Genomic DNA, 21445 nt, shown 5'->3' with positions numbered 1-21445 from the left:
GCTGTGACATCACCCCGCGTATCCAGGCAGCCGCGGAATTCCCGTCCGGGGCTCCGCCTGGCCCCTGGAATTCCTGCGGCAGTCCCAGCTTGGCATGCTGGAGGGCGAGCACCATCGGGACAGCTCCAGAACTCCGGTGAGTTTCTGTGGGCTCACTGCGGGTTTGTTATAGGTCGGGGCTTTTGCCTGGTTTAAGTTGGCGCCCCTTAAAATCACGGTTGGGTTTATCCTCGAGTGTTCTCCATCACCTTCAAACGGCGCGGGACCTTCAAATGCCGTCCTGTTCCACCCTCTGCCGTGGGCAGGGATCCATTCTGCTGTCCCAGGCTGCTGCTCCAAGCCCTGTCCAGCCTGATCTGGGACACCCCCAGGGATGGGGCAGCCACGGCTGCTCTGGGCACGCCGTGCCAGGGTCTCAACACCCTCACTGAGGAGAATTTATTCCTCACATCTAAATCAGGGGCCTATTGGGAAGTATTCAGCATCTATTCGGAAGTTTGCAAGAATAAACTGACACAAGGTTTTAGTGACACATCAAACGTAATTCCCCAAGCAAAAACTTCCTCTGCTGTTTTGGTTAATTTTGGAGCTCCCACAAGCTGCTCCATGGCACTGGAATTTTTTTTTCCTAAGTGAAATAGCACATTTTCTGAATTTATCCTTTGTATGCTAGTAAGCTATCGATACATATTTTAACAGAGGAATGTTGCATATTCAAAATCTTTAGCATTCTCAGGTGACACTCTTCAGATTCAGTTTTTTCTTTTCCACTATGTGACTTCAGAGTAATTTAAAGAAGTTTTAAAACTTCAGAATGATGTGGATGTGACAGAAAACATTTTGATTCTGTTATGAAACTACATTTTTTTTCCTGTTCATTATGAGATTTTGGTGTAAGTTGCAATAATAAAAAGAATAATGTTATGAAAAACTAATTTGTTAGTTTTCAGGGCTACATCTTAAAGCAAAAATTCTGCACAAATTGTGAAAGACTTAGCAGCCTTTAACATAGCAAGTGTTCTATTAGGCAGGCAACCTTGGATATCTGATCTACTTAAAAAATCACAGTACCTTCATTTATCTCCCTTAGAATTGTGTAGAATTGTTTTGAAGAGAAGGAGAGTTTGTAATCTGCTTAGGAGGAATGTAGCTCAATCTATACAAACATAATATTTTTTATTGGTGTTCTGAAAACTCTGACAGTGGATATCCTGCTATATATACATATTTATTTCTCTACAATAGTCAGGCTTAGAAGAATAGCAGTACAATTCTATTTCCCAAAGCTGATGTCAAATTGCAGTTGTGGTAATTGTTCACGTGACATGGTAGTATGAGTGGTTTAAAAAATCAATATTTTAGTAGGCTGACAAATAAAGCAAAGCATGTCTCTGCTAGATGCCTTGATAGTTTAATGATATAGAAGAAGCTGATCTTTGAAGCTCATTGAGTAAAAGTATATATGGTGAACTGTGTTCTTAATCCTCCACAGTTTATAGACTTCAAAAAACCACAGTTTGGAAACCATGAGTTCAGCCCCTTCAGACAACGTCGCTTCCAGTCAACCTATTAGGTAAGGTCCAGTTCTGGATTTTTTAAGCCTAACAGATTAATTCCTGCTTTTTTGGCTTATTTATTTTCTGAATGCCTGAAATGATACAATTCAGGTTGAGTAAGAACCAGATATGCTGTGAGAGATGCAAACTGTCATAGAGTCATCAGGAGGTAGAGACAGTTTCTGCCAGCAAGCAGGAACACTGCCCAGGAGGCACAGGAGGGTTTTCCAAATTAATCGGGGTGGTAGAGGTTGGCTTTAAATCATTTCATGACCCCTGTGTTTTATAACCTGATAAAAGTTTGATCTTTGGCACAAGCAATTTGTCTCTCTTTAGTCTGTACAAAACTGCCAGTTATATGGGAACTGCAAAATTTTACAAATACGGAGTTGGTTAGAAAATCAGACTGCAGTCTGCTCCCTTAGCTGCAGAAGTTTAGCAAACTTACACTCCTAGGTAGTAAATGAAAGAACATTCCTCTCAATTGCAAAACTACTCTGCATTTTCTGCCAGCTGTGGAATTGAACCTATTGAAAAGTTGCTTTTCTGCAATGGTCAATGCTCCCTGTAAGCAGCAGGCTTGTGAAGTGAAAACTGAGAATTTAGGTTTTGAGCTACAAAATACCTTCTGTGATGTAGAACTCAGGAGCTATTTCACCTGCTCATATGCTTTTTTGAAAGCTCTTAAATTCCTGTTAAAAATGGTGTCTTAATAAAAATGGTATCTTATTAAAAGCTGTAGTTGGTAAAAAATGTATTTCAGCTCAAAATCAAGAGTTGATGAACAACTAATATATGAAAATGGAAGTAGAAAACATTCTCTGAATTTTGTTAGGCTGCAAATTGTGCATATTTTGAAACCTTCTAGGGACTTTGTGCAGTTTTGCCTTTGGCTGAATCTTCTGACAGCTTTGTGGTTGTCACACTTCTAGCTGTTAAATGAAGATGGGAGGAAAAATCTCCTAGAAGTGGTAGTAGAAAGTTTTCATAAAGTACTGCACTTGCTGGCCATGCTGTGTGTGGTGGTTTGACCAGGAAGAAGGGGGAATTCTGGGATGCTGTGGTCAAACCAATGGGTGCTCGGATTTTGATATTGGCACCTGGTGTGGCCAGTGGGGTTTGGACACACCTCCGAGAAGACACAGGGGTTAAAAACCAGAGCTTCAGCTGTAGCAGACTCTCTTGGGACTCTGAGGCAAAGAGGTCGGATCTTCCTTCCGCCGTCCAGATGCTTCTGCTGGGCGGGGCGGGGGAGGGGCAGCCATGTGGTAGGCCTAGGCCTGGACAGAGATGGGAGTGAGGAGGCCCTTGAGGATGGAAGGGTGGAGGAGCCCCAAGAGACATTGGGCAGCCACCCCCTGCCCCCCAGGAGAGAGAGAGGGAGAGCTGGCGACGACGGAATGTGATAGCAGCCAGCCCAGGAGGAGAAGCGGGGGGGAATGCAACGAGGAGGTGCCGGCTGGAGCAGCAGCAAGTGTGGGAGTGCTGGAGCTCTGGGACAGACAGAGACTGAAATGTTTAACCCTTTTTCTTACATGATTGGGACCTTGCAAAAATGCTGATCCTCCTTGGACCTGCATAAGAAGAAAGATAGGAAATGAGATAACCAAGGACTAGGCCCGAGGGACGTGGAGAAGACGGGCTGAGTGGGAAGAGATTTGATTGGAGTGGCCTTTTGGCTGGACTTTTCTTGTGTAGCCATAGACTCACGCAGTATTATTCCTGTGACACAGAGACTGCATTTAGGGGGAGGCAGTGCTTCAGAACCAGGAGGGTTCATTGTGGGGACCCCTCGGCCCCAGGGGGTGGGAAAAAATGGAGGGGGACAGATGTCCCGAAGGAGAGACTGTACCTTTTTGGAGTGAGACAAGGCATCCTTAAAAGACAACCCTAGAAGCAGCTCTGGTCCATGCACAGTGGTGAGAGCACTGGGCATGGAAGGAAGATGTCACAAAATGGCAACAGGACTTTCCGGGCGGTGCTGAGTGACATGGAAGCACACGAGGTTTCAGCGTGTTTCCAGGGAAAGCCTATGGTGCAAGAAGGACTCCTCTCCTCTTCATGGACTGAAGTTTGAGTATTCTAAAGGGTGGTGCCAGACTGGGCAGTTGGTGATTTGGGGGAATGTATCAGATTGGGAAATTTTGGTGGTGGGAAGGAGGAAAGTGCTTTTGTAAGGTTTTCAATTTTTTCCCTTATAGTTTTTTTCCTTCTTCTCTTGTAGTTTAGGTAATAAAGTTTTCTTTATTTCTAAGTTGGAGCCTGCTTTGCTTATTCCTGGTCACATCTCACAGCAGACACCAGGGAGAGGGTATTCTCATGGGGGCACTGGCTCTGCGCCAGGCCCAAACCATGACACTGTGACAATTAAAGAAAGTACCACAGAAACAAAAATCCTTAAGGCTAGTTTCCATTTTATTTGAAAATGTATAAGCAGACAACCAAAATGAAGGGGGCAGCATAAGCAATAGTTCAACAGTTCTGACACTGGTCGGCTGGGGAATTTTTTGTTCATTTGTTTGTTTTCATTGGTTTGAGGGTTTTTTGGTTGTTGATTTTGGTTTTTTGGGGGTTTTTTGTTTTTTCTTTTTTCTTTTGTTGTTGTTGTTGTTGTTGTTCTATACTAAGAAAAAAAATAGGGTTTTCTAATATATATCTTTAAGTTTCCACCAATTGCATTGTGACTTCAGAAGCTGTGCATAAAATGCTATTTCAAAAGGTGTCTAATGCTTTTTTTGCCAGTACTTAATATTATGTTCTCTGTTTTAATGCTTTAATACTAATAAAGCATTATTATTTAATAATAATAATGAAATATTTTTCATTTCCATGGCATCCTTAATTTGCTAATGCTTGTGTTCTCACATAATTTCTGCATGGTATGGATTTGGGTTTTTTTTATTCTCCCCCCCACAGATTCAGTTAAGCAGAATAGTTTATTGGATAGATAGTTTCTCCTCTAAGTTTTAATTTGTATCTCCATTATGATTTTTTCTTGGTGGATATTTCATAGGAGAGCTGAAAGAAACAGATTTCTTTATCTCTGACTGCCACACAAACCAGTGTAATTTAATTAACTTAATTAGTAAGTTAGTTAATTTTAATTAGTTAATTAAAAGCCTTAAAGGTTTTTACAAAAAGTCATTTTTCTCTTGCTTCCATTCTGTGTGGCCTCCATGAAAATAATATTACATCTCACCAGGTTTAAATAAGGTAAATTACTCCCCTGCTGCCTACACACCAAATAAATGGTTACCCTTTCCATAACCCTTTTTCTTGGACCAAGTCTTCCCCAGTTTTCAGTTTGGGTTTCATTTTTCCCCCTTGGTGCTGTCTGGCTTTTAGCTATTTTCAACTGAGACTGGTACTTTATTCATCATCTCTGAATGATATTACTTGCCTTTATTTCTTCTGTGTTTTCCCCAGAAAGAGAGAAAAAAGGGCCACTCAAACTTATTACATGATGTCCACAAACAAGATTTTATTCAGCTTACAGATGCTCTAGCTCCTCGGGTTCTACTTATTTCCAAATCTTCTTACTGCAGGAGCTGAGTTGCACTAAAAATAGTGATTTTAATTGTTGTTGATCTCTTGCTCTTTGATTCATGTTGCTTGCTTTGGGTATGGCTTTGGTAGTAAGTACTGAACACTAATAATGCAGTGCATGCAGGTTTTGATGATTATTGTCTCTACATTTATTAAATATATAAAATGTATTAAGAACACGGCACCTTATGGAACAATTTCTGATGACATATAGCTGTTCTGATCTGACAGATGATGTCTGTCTTCTTTTTAAATGGGAAAATACTTACTATTTATTCAATTATAAAATATTTATGGTCTGCAACTAAAAAACTGAAATTTCCTTAAGAGTAATAATGTCTTTAAAGGCAAGATTTAACCTAAGTTACAGATCCCCTTATTGATAGTATTTGTCTCTTTGGCCAGTCAAAAAAAAAAAAAAAAAAAAAGAGAAAAATATGTCATCAGGTAAATTTTTGGTCATGAAAAATGTTAACTGTGCCTATACACAAATCTAGGGGTAGATCTTCTAAATAAAAAGTGACTTTTTATTTAGAAGATCTAATATTTAAATGCCAGTATAGTGTTACTTCTGTAAAAAATACTTCATGTAGACAAAGGTATTTTGGTAGTTACATTTCTGCATTATATGATACTAGTTTAGTGCTTAATTTAATCATGTTTCTTTTATCAATGTATTTCACATTTATTGCCCATAAACTCTTGCACTTTTTGTCTGGATAAAATAATTGTTTCAGTCTTACATATTTAAAATAATGTGAAAATGAACATATGAAATAATGTGAACACTGATATTCAAGAACTGAAATAACTGAAAAATTTTCCAGTTTGAAGTTATAATAATTTCACTTTAAATTATTTACCTGGTTAATAAATAAGTTTTTTATGTAACTGTTTATATGTATATGCATACATATATATGTATCTGCATATATTTATGTGTGTATGTATATATATAAATTTATATATCATATGTATAAATTTTTCACTTTATATATAGAAACTTGGTGTTGACTCTTTTGTTATTGTTTGTGGTGCTTGAGGACTGATTCTGCTAATTGCCAAGTAGATTTTGTTTTAACTAAAATAGTAGTGGAAATTATGATGAAACAGGGTAGTTTGGGGGACTAAGCCTTCAATTTGTGTCGTGTCTGTGATCAGTTGCATGTCTGTGGTTTGAATGTATGTATCTCAGAAGACAAAGTCTAAAAAGAGAGGGTTTTCCCACATCTGTGCATTTGTTTCGTGACAGAGATGGTTTTGAGATGGTAACTAATGTTAAAAAATGAGACTTTTTGTGGAGACAAAAAGCTTGCAGTTGTTTTAACTCACATAATTGGAATTACATTTCTATGCCTCCTGGAAGTTAATTATCAAAAATTATGGAAGTTCATTATTGGAAACAAAGATACTGAAAAATAATAATGAATATGTTATGCTTAAATCAACTTTATTAATCCAAAGTGAATCTCTCTTTTAAGTTCCTGCTGCCACATATCTCATATCTTGCACAATAAGCAATTCTATATAATCCTTTCTTCAAAGAGCAACAGCAAGAAGAAAACTGCACAAAATAATTTTACTTATGTGAAGGTTTAAAACTCTGGACCCATGATTGGGGAATTGAAATAAGGAAGCATTAAAACTTCAAAGAAATGCTCATGTGTTTTCAAAACACATTTTTCAGCTCAGATAACCAGTTACAAGAGGTACCATTGCATCAGGATTTAAATAAAATGGAAATGAACACTGTTGAAGATCTGAGAAGAAAACTCCAAAGTCTGGAGAAAATAAATTTGGAATTAAACAATCAACACAATAAAGAGGTAAGGGTTTTTTTTTTGTTTCCTTTATTTTACCCTTAGAATAAATGTAATTTATTCTAAGGGTAAGAATAAAATTAATTTCCTTAAATGCAATTTGTTTCCTTGAAATGATCCTCTCATCAGGTGAGTAAAAATCACATTCAGAAGTTGGAAAATAACAAAGTAGCACTGTACAGATATCTCATGCCTGTCCCTAGGAACTGATATCATTTTTAGTGTCATTGCTAAGAGCTGAAGGTGTGTGTAAGAAACCTGAGCACTACACAACAGTACAAACATGCAGAGGAATATTTTGCACCCCCAGCTTTGGAATTCTCAGCATAAGATGTGGTTTGTTTGTTTGTCTGAGTGTTTTAATCCCAGTAATTCCAGGGGTCCATTTTACAGAATCACCCCACCATTGATGGAGCAATGGGATCAGGACAAGGGCAAGTCACTGTGTAAGAAGCAGCAATCCTTAAACAAATGGATAGGGAGCAACAAACTTGGTTTATTGGCTGTATTTAATAGGAAACAGATGAATGAGCATCCACACCAGATGCCCCTAAAAAACTGATAAGAGCAGAATTGTTACTTATATCAGTAATAAAATTCAAACTAAAGAAAATTTTAATGAAGCATTTTCTCACTGCTACTTCATTTAGGTACCAGTTTGCCACAAGAGCATCAGGGAAAATCTTTGTAAGGGGGCTAAATTATTTCCTATGAATGGAGCATGCATTAAGGATGCTGCTGCTTTGTAGATGTTCTGAAGAAATTCATGTTTTACTTTCCACCTTCTTGAGTTCTAATGGCTTGAATGTGGTTTCCTGGGTCTAGTTTTTGGCAGCACTGACTAGACTATCTTTCTTACACCAGATAGGAGTCCTTTTTGAAGCCTTTTCTTTGTTTTGTTTGTTTTGTTTAATGGCATTCTGCTTGACTGCCGAACATCATTGGACTAAAGTTTGTGTTTACATAGTGAGTTCTTAGGTGTCTGATAATGTAATATCCCAACACAACTGCTCTTCTAGTTGCTAAGTACAGTTACCATAAAATTGCCTGTGGAATATAATTGTAGCTTTTATTTTCTTAAGGCAGAGCACATTTGGAAAAAGAGAGGTACATTTAAGGTACATGAAAATGATCTAGGAACAGAATCAGTTTGCATTAAAAAAATAAAAGTATTTAAAATGTGTGCTTTCAAGACTGTATTTAAAAATCAGATGGGATAAGATGGTAGCTGTGAATGCAATCTCTGAAATATTTATTTTCTAGATGTCTCGCTATGAAAAAGAAATACTGCAATTAAGGTTGGAACTTGAGAAAGGAGAACTTCTTCGTCAAAATCTGGAGAGTGAAATGAAATTTGCTAGAAAAGAAGCTAATTTACAGCTGTGTTCTGCAGAGGATGAACTGTGTGATGCAAAAACCAAAGTTATGGAACTTCAAGGTAATTTTCAAAAAAAAAATAATCATGGCCAGAGGATACACCAGTCCCAAGTCATTAAAAAAGCAGAGATTGCACAAGGTTTTACAGTTACAGCATTCTTTGAAAGTCTCTTATTTTCTTATTTTCCCATGTGTTACTCATCTGCTTCTATAAGCTCATAAGATTTTGCAGAACACTTGCTGTCTCGTATGAATTAAATATAACCTGCTATGCCTATCAATACCTTTTTTTTTCTCTTGCTCCTTACCTTCTGTTATTTCTTCCTTCAGTGTGTACAGAATTGTAATTAAGGAGTCCCTCTCCCCATCCTGCTTATCACTATGTCCAGCAGTTCTTCCTTTTTGTTTTCAGGGGGAAAAAAATAAAATCAAATCCTGTTTATTTGTTTACACTCTTTCCAAAAAGCTTTTTCTTTCTACCCTGGAGTTCTCATCGTGCTGCTTTTTTCTTTCACCTTTTCAGATATTTCTAGCTTTTTGTTGCTCATATCTGGCCTCTTCATGTCATCTTTGGTTTTGTTTAGTATGTGGAAAGGAATGGTTTTACCAGCACATTTTTCCCCTACTAGTTTGGCATTCAGAAACTCAAATTATTAATTCTTCTCAAACAGAAAGAGATTTCTCACTCTTAAAAGCTGGGGAGATTTTTTTGTTGTTGTTGTTACCTAAGTAGATAAAATGCTGTTTAAATTCAGTACAGGAGATGTATTTGTGAATCTTTGGTGTTCACTGAAAAGACCTGAGCACTCATGAACTTTGTAACTTTACAAGGATGGAAGGAGACTCTGAAACTTAAAAGTGCATTTATACTGCCATATTTTTTAAAAGATAATAAGAATTCTGCACTTTCATTCATTTGGAGAACACACAAATTACAAAAATCTTGGTTGGTTTAAATTTCTCAAGCTGTTTTTTGTTTGGTAGGGTTTTTTTTTTTTTTTTTTGTTAGTTTAGTTTAGTTTAGTTTTATTCTGTTCTTTGCTGGTTTTTTTCCCCCGGTTTTGTTTTCATTGTGACAAATGTCAAAGCCAAATAGTTGCCGTGTTGCTTCTCATTTCTTTTTCAGTTTTTAACTTACTGCTTCTTCTTCCTTGTCTCTTGGAGCCTTGCTCACCTCGTATGGTGTTTTTGACACAATCTCAACTTAACTTCTTGGACAGAGCACCTCACTTGTGGCCTGTCTTTATATCTTCTCCAAACTGTTTTTCTGCTGTTCTTCTTGAGGTTCGATTCCTGACATCTGACAGATCTTTTCCATCATTGTGTCCACTAATTCTCTGTGTTTCCCAACACGTCTCTTCTGGTTTTCTCCCTCTTCTCCATCTAGGAAGAAATTTCAGAAGAATGGGATGAATTTGAAGTAAAAATCTATTAGAAAGTGGTGATCACATAAATGCCAACATAACTAGTTGTACTCAGCAACATAAAAAAAAAATACGACATATTTTGACTGAGTCTGTGAAATGAAGCAAAGTTCCTAGTAAAACTGCTTTTAGGAAAAGAGCTCTTCCTTGGCATTTAAGCTTTCACAGAGAAGTAGATCCAGTATTTCCCTATCTTGGGGCAACCATTGGGCTGAAGATTTAACTCTCTTGAGCAGCAGTAAATTTCCCCAGAAAAGCTAAGCCTTTGCTCATTAGCCCAACCTGCCTAAGGTTTTCCTAGAATCATTTTCATGTGGCTGGTGTTTGTCTTTATTGATACTTAAAATGAGCTTGAAATTAATTGCTACAGACTGAAGTATCTCATAAATATTTGGAAATAAGCTAGCCAAGTGTTGCAGAAAAATGTAATTAAGTTATTAAGTTCCCTATGCTATAGAGGCCTCACTTGTGTGAAAGATGCTGCAGGAACACAAAATGTGATTGTTTCTCTGTAGTGAAACTGGAAGTGTTACTGTTTCACAGGATATCACAATACACAGAGGAACTTATGTTCATTATACTTTTTTTTCTGAACATGCTAATTTTCAGTGATATTTTTCTTTTTCTCTTTCTCGCTTTTTTTTTTTTTTTTTTGTAAACAACAGTAATCAATGACAGACATCAGCAAAAAGCATCAGAGATTGACAAAATAGCTCAAAGTGATCAGTGGCAGCTTCAAGCAGAGCAACAAAGATGTGCAGTGGAGAGGGATAACATCCACAGAGTACACCTTGCTGAGCTAGAATTCCTCATTAGAGAAAAAGCTGAAGCAGAAATGGCTTTTCAGGTATGATGTATTAATAGATGGAAAGTTCCATGAGATGCTGGCTGAAAGTTTTTTGGTGCAAAGTGTGGGGTGGGTTGGAGTTTTTCTGCTTTAAGGGGGAAAAAAAACCCAAATAGCTAAATACTGCAGAATAATTCTGAAGATTACAGAAGTAATGAAGTTACAGAATTATGAAGTTATTACACTTAGTGTGTAATGCTGGTTTGGGGCTTTGATGGAAGGTGTTGTGCCTGTTTGTCATGGTAAACACCTAACCCAAATTATCAGTACTCAGTGGTAGTGAAAAACAGAGGAGCTTGGGGACAGGACATGGTGTCCTTCTCAAAACAAGCAGAAACACAAACCAGTTTTTATTCAAAGCTGATCCTTGTAAAGCTGGGCAGGATATCGGCTGTGAAGAAGCCCACTTTTAGGAAGAGTTTTCCTTTTCAAGATGCCAGGGGCAGCAGGGTAAGCTCTGAGTTCTGGCCAACAGAAGTGGCTGAGTTAGTTTGAGGAGGCTCTGGAAGGGTATTGCCTTCTGTTGTGTACAGTGTTTTATAGGAGCTACATTCAGAGAGTTTAATGCTGCATCAAAAATCAGCATTGAAAAAGTATGCCATGCTCTGTCGAGTGATGTTTGTCCTTGAAACAGGACAAAAGGAGCAGTGTATGGCTCAGGACATTGTGTTGTCTGTCAGTCCCCTGGCAGTGTTCTCTGACAGTGGTTGTAGAGGAAGGGGTTTTGTTGGTAAATGTATTAAAGCTACAAAATTGTAGGAAATGTAATTAGCATGAGTAGACTAAGATTGCCATGAATACATCTAGTTAAACAGGCCAGAGTGAGCTGTAGGGTTTCAGAATCTTGATGTCACTGAACTCAAAAGTCTTTAAAACTCACTGAAATGAAAATGTGATTCACTGGTAGGTGCCAAACCCTAACCTGCTTCAGTAATAAAAATGTTAAATTGTTCCACTGCCATCACCCTAGAGTTATGTTATGTATAGTTATAAAATTCCAGGAAATGAAAATTCTTACATCTGGGCTTGACTGCATTGAAAGCTGAATTCATTTAAACTTGTCAGATGAACATCAGAAATGTTTGGGTTTATAAATTATGACTTTGAATGCATTGCAGTATTTTGTGTTGTGTATGTACAGGCCTGGCTTAAATCTCCTTTAATTATTCTGAGTTACAAAATGAAAGCTAAGGAGATTTAATTGTGGTCTTAATAAGTGCAGAGAAGTGGGATTCTGAGCATGTAGGCAAATCCTGGCTGGAAAAACTGCAGGTCACAAACCGTAATTCTGAACTTGGCTGTGAAAATGCTGAGGTAGGCATGGGAGTGGAGTCATGGAGTATTGAAATGTGCCTCTGGAATGAGCATGCAGGAAAAATCACCTTCTCTGCTTTGTGACAGGATCTGTTGGGCGGATCCTGGCCCAGGATAGGAGGGCTCAGATGTGATAGGAAGGGCAGTAGCATCGCCTCGTGGTTAGGCAGGAGTCCATGGCCCTTCACGGGTTTTTCCTTCGAATACCTGGGAGATTGTGTCATTTAGAAAAACAAACAAACAAACAAACAAAAAACCCACAAAAACCCAAACAGCTGTGTTTTTCATGAGCAAATATTATGGGGATAGTATTCAACAGTCATATCACCTCCGAAAAGTTCAGAAATTCTTCAAAATTCTGAAATCCTGCAGCTCATTCTGACTTGCTAAACGGGCTTGATATACTCACGACAATTTTAGTTTTCTAATGTTAATTATATTTCCAGTAGAAAATGTTTTTAGATTTTTTGTAGTATTTCACAGCAAACTACCTGCTACTTATTTCACATTCCCCAGTTCAAATTTGTTAATATTAGGAAGATAAACCTGATATTTCTGTATCTTAATAGGTATAGAGTAGAAATGTTAGGAAATATAGAAAACAGTTAATTTTTGTTTATTTATTTATCTTGCATTCTGAAGGGAAGAAAACTGTCTTGCTGGACATTCAAAGCTAGAGGATTACCTTAAATTTAAATGAAATTCATATGGACAATGGGGATTCTGTAGCAGTGATTTCATGGAGCTGCAGTGTCCAGTAATTGAAGTAATGCTTCCAGCCTGCAGCTTAGTTCAATTTCTGTATGCAGAAATTGAGTGGGGACCAGATTATTTTATTCTACTGAGGACTAGATAGTAGCAAATCCTTTTCAGAATACCAGAAATCAAAATTATTTAGTCTGTGGGACTAACTGTTTCTAAAAAACCTCTGATTTGACGTTTCAGCAATCAAAATCATAACAAAAATATCCCCTGTGGGGGGACAAAAGTTCACCCAATGAACTCTGTTTCTATCATTGCCACGGAGCTGGGAGACAGAAGAGATTGGAAGGGCTGTACTCTTTTAGGGAAAGATGTCCTGTGGAGATCTGGTATTGATTTTAGTGTTACCACAGAAGATCATGTTCACAGTGATTTTTTAGGCCAACATAGATTTCTTGATGGTGAATCAAAAGCATCTCTGCTGTTGGGTAAACACTTCTGTTGACATGTGCTGGCGTCGTAGATTTTAAAATTCTAACATCATCTTCTGATGCAGTCTCCATTTCTCTGTTGAACTCTCAACTGCAATACTTTATCATAGAAAAAGCGCCTCTTGGCATATTTATTTATTCCTTTACCTGTTTACCTTTAGAAAACTAATGCTGCCCTGCAAAGCATTGCCAAGAAGCTGAAGGACATGGAGGCAGAGCACAATGGCTGCGCCAAGGTGCTGAGGCTCCAGGCCAACTCTCTGGAAATCAAGAACAAACGGCAGGAGAGGCTCCTCAAAGAACTGGAGGTAAAGCTTTCTGCCTGCTGCTGGGAGCCTCAGCAAGCACAGGCACAACTGAGCAGTCTCATTTCTGAGGGGTGAAACCTCTGAGTCAGGCTATGAGTGCCCTGTGTTTGGTTAACAAAATGTGGAGTGTCACTTGGCAGGAAATGTGGATTCACAGGTGAATGCTGTGAGCCTGACCTGAGAGTGGTGTTTGAACTGCAGATGGAAAGGGGTTTATGTCACTGGGAAAGCAATCTTAGCAACATAGAGGTATAGAGGAAGTATTTGTGCAGGATTTGTGAGTTTTTAAAAATTTTTTATTTAAGCATGTTAAGCAGATAGGTCTTGTGGGAGGAGGCAAAGCTTAAGCCTTTTGGCTGATGCTTTTGTGGAGGGGGTTTGGTGATCTCTGTGCTGTGACTTTTTCTTTAATAGGCCTTCCACAGATCTCTGTTTCTCAATTATTTCCGTTTGTGAATGTGCGGGCTTATACAGAGTTTAAATTTATTGCCAACAGCTAGTATGTAAATTTTATTTATTTATTTATTTTTAATTTAACGTTTCCCTAACTGAAGTGCTTAGAGTTAGGATTCAGTCTCACATACTTGCTACTTTGCTTTACCTGTCCAAAATCAATGACTTTACTTGTATCTGTGTAACCTTGAGTGTCTTAAATTACTTTTAATATTCATGTCCTTTTCTTCATCTTTGTGGCATCACTTGAAGGCAGAAGTCATTTTGGGGTGTATTGTTCTTTTCAAATCAATCATCAGTCAAAGTGAGATGATGTTTTTGATAGGAAACAATGTAATTAAAATTTCATGTGAATTTCTATTATAGCAGCTCTGTAGTTACTGCTTTTGCTAAAAACATTTTTTCAATTGAAATATCATGTCCAGGCCTTTATGTAGAGACACGTATCTGTGACTGTAAAAACTGTAGCAGGAGCATAATCCTACATCAATTTCTTTCACTAAATAGAAAATATTACTTTATATTCTGGATATGTAATGATTTCCTTTCATTTGTTTATTGACATGAGTTTTCACAGTTCCAAAGTGCAAGTAGTTCAGATACCACAGGTTGGTTCATGGAGACCTAATAAACTGAACAAATAAAGTTGTCTTTGCATGATGTTATCATCTTTCTGGACTTAGATATTTTTAAAATGTACTTTTAGGCAGCTGCAGTGAAAATAAAGGAACTGGAGGATGATGCTGCAGCAGCAAGACTAGCACATGTAGAATGTAAATACACTACAGATGTCATGCAGGTAAACTTTTGATTAAATATTTGGTGGAAGTTTGCAGTAAAATAGAAGATGGACTTGTAAAGGTGCAATCTTCCAAAGATGTTAAGATTTCCTTGCTCCAGTGAAAACTGGAGTAGATATTTTTGCAATGATTGTCAAAACTGTAAAAGGTAATAGAAAAACATCTCCTTTATTTCCAGGGAACTGTCAAGTTAATAGAATCAATATTAAAATAAAATATCACATTCTTATGTTTTAGAATTCAAAGTAGCATTGAAACAGTGAGGGGAAAGGAAATGTTTCACAATAGTTAAACTGCTAAAATATTCTGTCCTATATCTCTGGAATGGGCACTAAGGTAATTTCAGAGATAGAGTGCACTCACCCAACTTCTCTAGGTGTGAGATATTAATGCATCCTGAGACTGCAGTTCCAAATGTAATTATTCAGAGTTAATTTCAGCTATTACATCTGCTGTTACTAGAAAAGTCTGAATATATGAAAAAATGCGATATGTATACTTGAATATTCAATTTTTGTATTACTAAACCCTGTGTGACACAGGGTTTGATCCATTAAAGCAATTAGGGTTTATTTAAAAAAAAAGTGAAAAACCTGAAAGATGATTGCTGAGTGATCTTTTGATCTGCTGAGTGATCTGACTAACAGTGGAATTTTGAAAAACTAAATGAGAAAACAAAAGGGAATGTCATTAATTTTTTCTTATTTTCTGAGGAACACAAAAAAGCATTTCCACTTCTTCAGTCAGTTATTTTTTTATTACTTTTTCTAAGTACAGGTGCTTGGATTTCTGAAGTGATGATTAAATAAGTAATGATGATGCAGGTTTTTTTTATTCCTTCTGTACTTTTACAACATACAAAGGGAAAGGTAACATTCCTGGAAGTTAGAGATTTATCTTCTTTGGGTGAAGAACACAGCAGGTTTTCTTCCTTGTTTATGTACATGAACAAGCTCCACATGAGCTTTGCTCTGAGTGCAAGTGTAGCTTTTACTGTTTATCCTACACTTTTATGAGCCTACTTAATGAATAGAATTCTCCTGGAAAACTTCAGTAATATAAATAATTGAAATCAGGAAAATCCAAACACCACACAAGGACAACAAAATGTGCTTTTGGTCAGCATATCTATTTCTCTCTGTTTTGAACTCTATGTATTAATACATTTCTATGTGTGTTCAATGCTTTCTTATTCCATACAGAATTAATAGAATATATTCACCTGTAAAAAGCAGGTGAATATATTCTATTAAAAGAACAGAGCAGTGAACAGCATTAAAGACCATGGTAGCCTTTCCTAACTTCCCTTAACTGCTTTCTTAACACTTGGTAGTTGAGAATTCAAGAACTCGAGGACATTTTGAATGAAGATCAGCGCGGCAGGAGACAAGCTTTGCCAGAAGGAGTAGCAAGGGAAGATTTCAGAGAGCCAGTGAATGCTCTTGAGACAGGAAAAAAAGCGTAAGTTTCCTTTTAAAGCCATTCCAAAATGGCAGTAGACAGCTTGAGTACAACTCGTAGTTTTCTACAACTCATAGAAAATTCCCTGCAATTTTCAGTCAGCAGAAAATTCTAGGACAACGTGCCAAACCAAGCTAAAGGTTCAGAACCTGGCAGTCCATTAATAACAGGCCCATATCAGTAACCAAAGCTATTGTGAATGGTACAGATAATAACTGGCCTGCTACAGAACCAAAAATTTTGAAAATCATATTTATGGTAGGGTCCAGCCTCCAGTAGTGTTTGGGGTGAGTGTAGGAATAGATATCCAGTAGATATCCAAAAGATGTCCAATTCTTATATTATTATGAAAACATTGTGTTCCATTTCAGTGAGTCAGTTGGATCTCTAAGACTCCTGTCAAGAAGTTGGGTATCATTTATAGTGGGTAATCTTTGTTTTCAACTTTTGAATGACTGTAGAAAGCTTTACATGGTTAAAAAATATTGAAAAGTGTGAGAGCACAGGAAATCTCTTGGGATGTTTCCACAGCACAGTCTGCTGTGCCTGTGGTCGCAGAACTTGGGTGACCTCTCTTTCAGCCTAGAACTATTTGGGTCTGTATACACAGGTGTTTCTTTTGACTTACTCACACAAGGAGTAGTGGAGAAGGAAAAAAATCAGTTTTCCCAGAAGAAAGGAAGTTTGTGGTCCAAGCAACTCATTCAAGATTCATGATTATGGACATGTTTTTAGTAAGATACTTAAAACTTGAGCTGGAGAAACCTTTGTCATCCTTTGCAAACATCATTTTTAAGCAAGCTTTTGGCTTTCCTGATACCATGCTTAAATACTCAGGCAATCTTTTAAAATTCTTCCTTGCATTCCCTCTCTGTGCTTCTGTGTTGTTTATGCTGTTGTTTGACCTTGTAGTTTCCTCATCAGCTGCCTGGTTAGTCATGCCAGGCTCTTGATATGTCTGTTTTCCTGACTGACACAGTAGAAGAACAGATTAAAATTCTGGGTAGCTTGCTTTCAAAGTCAGACCAGAGTAGGGTCAGGCATGTGGAAATCTTAAGAGCAAGAACTGTAGTTGAAATCAGGGCTGATGATGCAAGATGCGACATGGTCTCTCTGAAGACAGCTGTTGTGCTAATTAAAATATGAAGAATTCTGTTTGTTATATGTAACTTTGAGGCCACATTCCAAATAATCTTATGAATTGCATGACACCAGGCTTGGTAACTGAAAATATAACCTCTTGAAAAATCTTTCTTAGAAGGAATAGAAATGTCTTCATTCAATTAAGAAAGGCAAGCAGCTTCAGGATCCATGTGATGTGCTAAAGTGGTATCTGCCATATCCATTGATTATCATTTAAAAGAACATAGAGCATTCGACAAAAGTAATTTTGGTTAAAGTATCTTTTTTGTGGAAACTTTCCAGTTCACCAAGACAGCATATAACCTACGGTATGGAATGGAAAGACAAGGTTGAGGCAATGAGGAGAGCTCAAGATCCCAATGCCACATTAGTGGTTCCTCCAGACAGCTTCAGCCTGCATGAAGGCTCAATAGTAAGGAAAAAAATCCTCAATAGTAAATTGCAAATACAAATAAAAAGTGCTCAATAGTAAGGAAAAATATGTGACACACATTGTTTAGGTGTTTTAAAACATACTGTCAAAATATTTACTGTGGTAAGGATTTGCTGCATTTGCTGTGCTGAGCTGCGGAAGAACTCTGCCATTCTCTCACCCTTTTTGTTATTATGTTACCTTTAAAAAAATTTACTACATGAATAAATGTAGCCAATGACTTGGAGAAGCTAATTTGAAAATATTTTTAAAGTATGGGTAGGATGTACTGGCATTTCTAATTAAGGCATTTTGTAGATATTGATTATTATATCATGTGAAGAATGTTCTTTCTACCTAACTTTTTTGTCAAGTTTCATTAGCTACCATTGTAGAAATGCTTATTTCTATTTCATACACCCTTTTAATTTTAGTGCAAGTATTTGACTGTAAAAATTTCCTGAAAATTGTTTCAAGCTTTCATGTAGAAAAGCAGAGGGAATTTTCTTGTTGTTGTTTTGTTTTTTACTTGTTTTGCTGTGGATTTGGCACATTGGATGTATTTTGCTGGATTATTTTCTGAAAACTTTCTCCTCTTATGTGACCACTTTGGGCTTTTCTACTGTCTTTACCCAGCTACACCTTGAATAACAATTTTGTCATCATTTTGCATAGCAGCAGGGACTAAGGAAAGTTGTCAGCATGTTTAGAAAATCTCTCCTTTCATAGTGTGGTAACATTTGCTCTCTTTCTACTCTTAGCAATATAAATATTTTTTTTTTTTCTGGTGGCTTGGAAACTTCTCCTCTTTCTCTCTCAGAGCTCTGAGCATGGAAGGTACATGAGGTCTGTTCCCTGTGGACAGGAGCAGAGACCTGCATCAGAGAGTCTTCAGATTTGTGGGTGTCTTTTGTTCAGTTGATGGAGTGATTCCACATTTTGTCTCAGTGCTGTCCACTGCCCAGGCAGATCTGTGATTCACAAGCTGTAGACAAATAAAATCAGGATCTTCTTTTTTCTTTCTGGGAGAATAACAGCTTCTTCCATGCAAGCATTAATGTATTAAAAGATATTTGCTGGCCTAGTTAGCCTGAAAAAGTAATTTCATCAGGCACAAAAGGAATACATACAGACGAAAGCAAATGTCTGCCCTAACTACAGGCATTAATGTTTGCTATTTATAACTACAAAACAAAATTGCAAGCTGAAAACATTCTACTAAAATTCTTGCTTAACCTAAAGTGCTTGCTAGCTGTTGCTGTGGCAGGAGTTTTCCTTTTTATTTGTATTCCTTAGTAAAATATATGACACAACAAGAATTATGGACAAGATTCCATTCATGATCAAGATTTCTAGAAATGGAAACAGTATTTAATGGTAGACTCAAAATTAATGTTATATTATTGAAAGGTTAAAAAATAAAGGGTTGTCTCACTGTCATATTCATAGAGCTGGTTGTTTTAATTGTTTTACTCAAAGGATTTCAAACCACAAGACTGTCCTGAGCAGGTGATAAAAATGCTCATTTTTGGAAGAGTTGTATTAGTGGTTGCCTTATGAGATCAGGTATTTATTGCCTTGGATGGCTTTGCATTTTCCCAAAGCTGTTTGTATTTGTTTGGGAAGCAGAAGTGCCTGTATGTGATCCTGTTTACTAGTCCATTGAGACAGCTCTGATTTTGCTTCCCAAAATGAAAAAGCAGAAGACTGTAGCAGAAACTAAGTATAGATAACATTTAATATATTGCTGTTAGTCTCTGCTATACCTATGTTTAAATTGTGTGAAAATGCCACTGTGTTCTCTTCCATTCATTTTCCCCTCCTGCTTTCTTGACCTATACAGTATTTTTCCATATTTTATACCATTTTTATGCTTCCTGAATATGTTCTTTCCACTCTAGTCTGATAATCTTATATTGATCTCTGACTGTACTGATACAGCATTTGAGAAACAGCTTTCTGTTATCTTAAGGCACTTGTATGAACTGAAAGTATGAACAATTGAATTTCTACTGCATGCTGTTGTTGCTAAAATTTATTTTTAATCAATTTAATATACTACTGATTAAAATCACTGTAAATAAATGAGGAATGGCTTGTGGAGCTTGACTGAAGGAGCTGTAGGCCCATTTTGGCCAGCTGATTAATCATATATAATCCACACAAAACAAATTTTTAAAGGAATTTAGAGTGTATTGTGCTGCCAAGCCAAATGGACAGTTTTCTGTGTGCTGTGCAAGTGTTGGGGCACAATTTGGAGGCACCTCAAGGTATTAACATGGGTGAATGAATTGCATCCACTAAGAGCATGGAAATTTTTAGCTGCCAGGTCATGGTTGTGGCCCCCACAAGACTGGGATTTACTCACATACTTTATTTACATACTGTGTCTAACTAGATAAATTTTGTGAAATCTGTTTTCTTACTCTGCTGTAATATTATGCAATATTATGGCTGCAATTATTAGAAATGAACTGAGGAATTTTTTAAAGCTGTGAGAATGAACCTTAAGGGCTCGTTTTCAGCTGTGCTCAGCGCTGCTACCGCACATATGATGCATCTCTTTTGATTTTAACATCGCCCAGCTACAGCAATTAATTTTTTTCTTTGTGTTCCAGAGGGAGATGTCCATCCTCCTGAACTTATACCAGACCCTGGCAAATGCCCAGGTGCTTTCCAGACAGACAAACGTCCCCCTGGAAGAATTACCTTGGACAGAGCTTTGTGCACTCTTGCATGAGAATGTTGAAGCCCTGGTCTCGAACTTCAACAAGGCTAACCAGAGGGTGAGTGTTCCCAGGCATCAGCTGCCTCTGCTGAGCTCAGTGACATTTATTCACACTGCAATCTCGTTAAAAAGGACTGATATTCATCCCCCCAAAAAAGGATTTGGACACTAACGAATGAGCACCATTAATTATGGCTTGTCCGCTGCTCAGTTTTTTGCCAGGGGCATTTAGATGTGAGTAGAGTGTGCATCAAATCTCCCAGCTCCACCTTCTGTGCAGGATATTCTGAAAGGACAATTTGATAGTAACCACAGGGACCTAATTAAAAGACAATAAATTCATCTTACTGATGAAGAAATTTACTGAACATAGTCATTTACAGTCATAAATCAAGTCTTTATTTTACTATAATCCAGAGGCAAAATACACTTTCTCAAGGAATATCACCTTTTAATTATGTGTTTACGATTTAAATGTACTATTTGAAAGAGTGCCAGTGAGGGGTTTTTTGTTTAATTGTAACTTTAGATTATGACATTTTTATTCAGAAACAAACAGAAATACCTATTATAAAACATGTCAGGATCTGTATGAAGGAGGAGCTGTATTTTTCTGAAAGGTTTTGAAGCAAATGAGCTTACATGGCTTTTCTCCCCAGAAAACCTTGTGGTTTTAGGAAGGAAAAAGCCCCTTCTAAAATAACTCAGCTGGCTCCAAAGGCTAAGCTATGCCTAAAGAGCTCTTTAGGGTATCACTTTGTGTTCTGGTTTGTTTCTCTTTTGAAGGAGATGAGGAAAGGGAAGGGAAGGTGAACACTGTTGGCAGTGTTTGTAGGGCTTGTGTCTTATTGTTGCTTGCTTTTTAATTAAGGATTGTTATTAAGACTGATTGTGAGGTCTCTAGGGTTCTTCTCATGTACTTAGCAGCTTTTGTGGGATTTTAGACTGTGCTGAAAAAGCTTTTTTTCCACACAATTCAGTGTGAGCTATCTGGAAGTATCTTGATATTTTCTAGGAACAGAAAGTTCAGGTGTGTGCATTTGGGGATCATTGTTGGCTTGGT

The 21445-nt window shown here is 37.4% G+C and overlaps 1 protein-coding gene across 1 annotated transcript in view; it reads left to right on the top strand.

Annotated features, from left to right (window-relative positions):
* Positions 1 to 94: 94 nt before the first annotated feature.
* LOC132086427 (coiled-coil domain-containing protein 171-like) overlaps positions 95 to 21445 on the top strand; it is a 49095-nt gene continuing 27744 nt past the window's right edge. The window contains exons 1-8 of the mRNA XM_059492096.1: positions 95 to 136; positions 8186 to 8360; positions 10389 to 10570; positions 13239 to 13385; positions 14545 to 14637; positions 15972 to 16099; positions 17525 to 17654; positions 20273 to 20440. Of these exons, the coding sequence (XP_059348079.1) occupies positions 95 to 136; positions 8186 to 8360; positions 10389 to 10570; positions 13239 to 13385; positions 14545 to 14637; positions 15972 to 16099; positions 17525 to 17654; positions 20273 to 20440 (1065 nt within the window). The remainder of the gene's footprint in view (positions 137 to 8185; positions 8361 to 10388; positions 10571 to 13238; positions 13386 to 14544; positions 14638 to 15971; positions 16100 to 17524; positions 17655 to 20272; positions 20441 to 21445) is intronic.

Source organism: Ammospiza nelsoni, chromosome Z (genome assembly GCF_027579445.1).
Source record: "Ammospiza nelsoni isolate bAmmNel1 chromosome Z, bAmmNel1.pri, whole genome shotgun sequence".
Classification (NCBI taxonomy): Eukaryota; Metazoa; Chordata; class Aves; order Passeriformes; family Passerellidae; genus Ammospiza; species Ammospiza nelsoni.
This window is presented reverse-complemented; position numbering and strand designations above follow the sequence as displayed.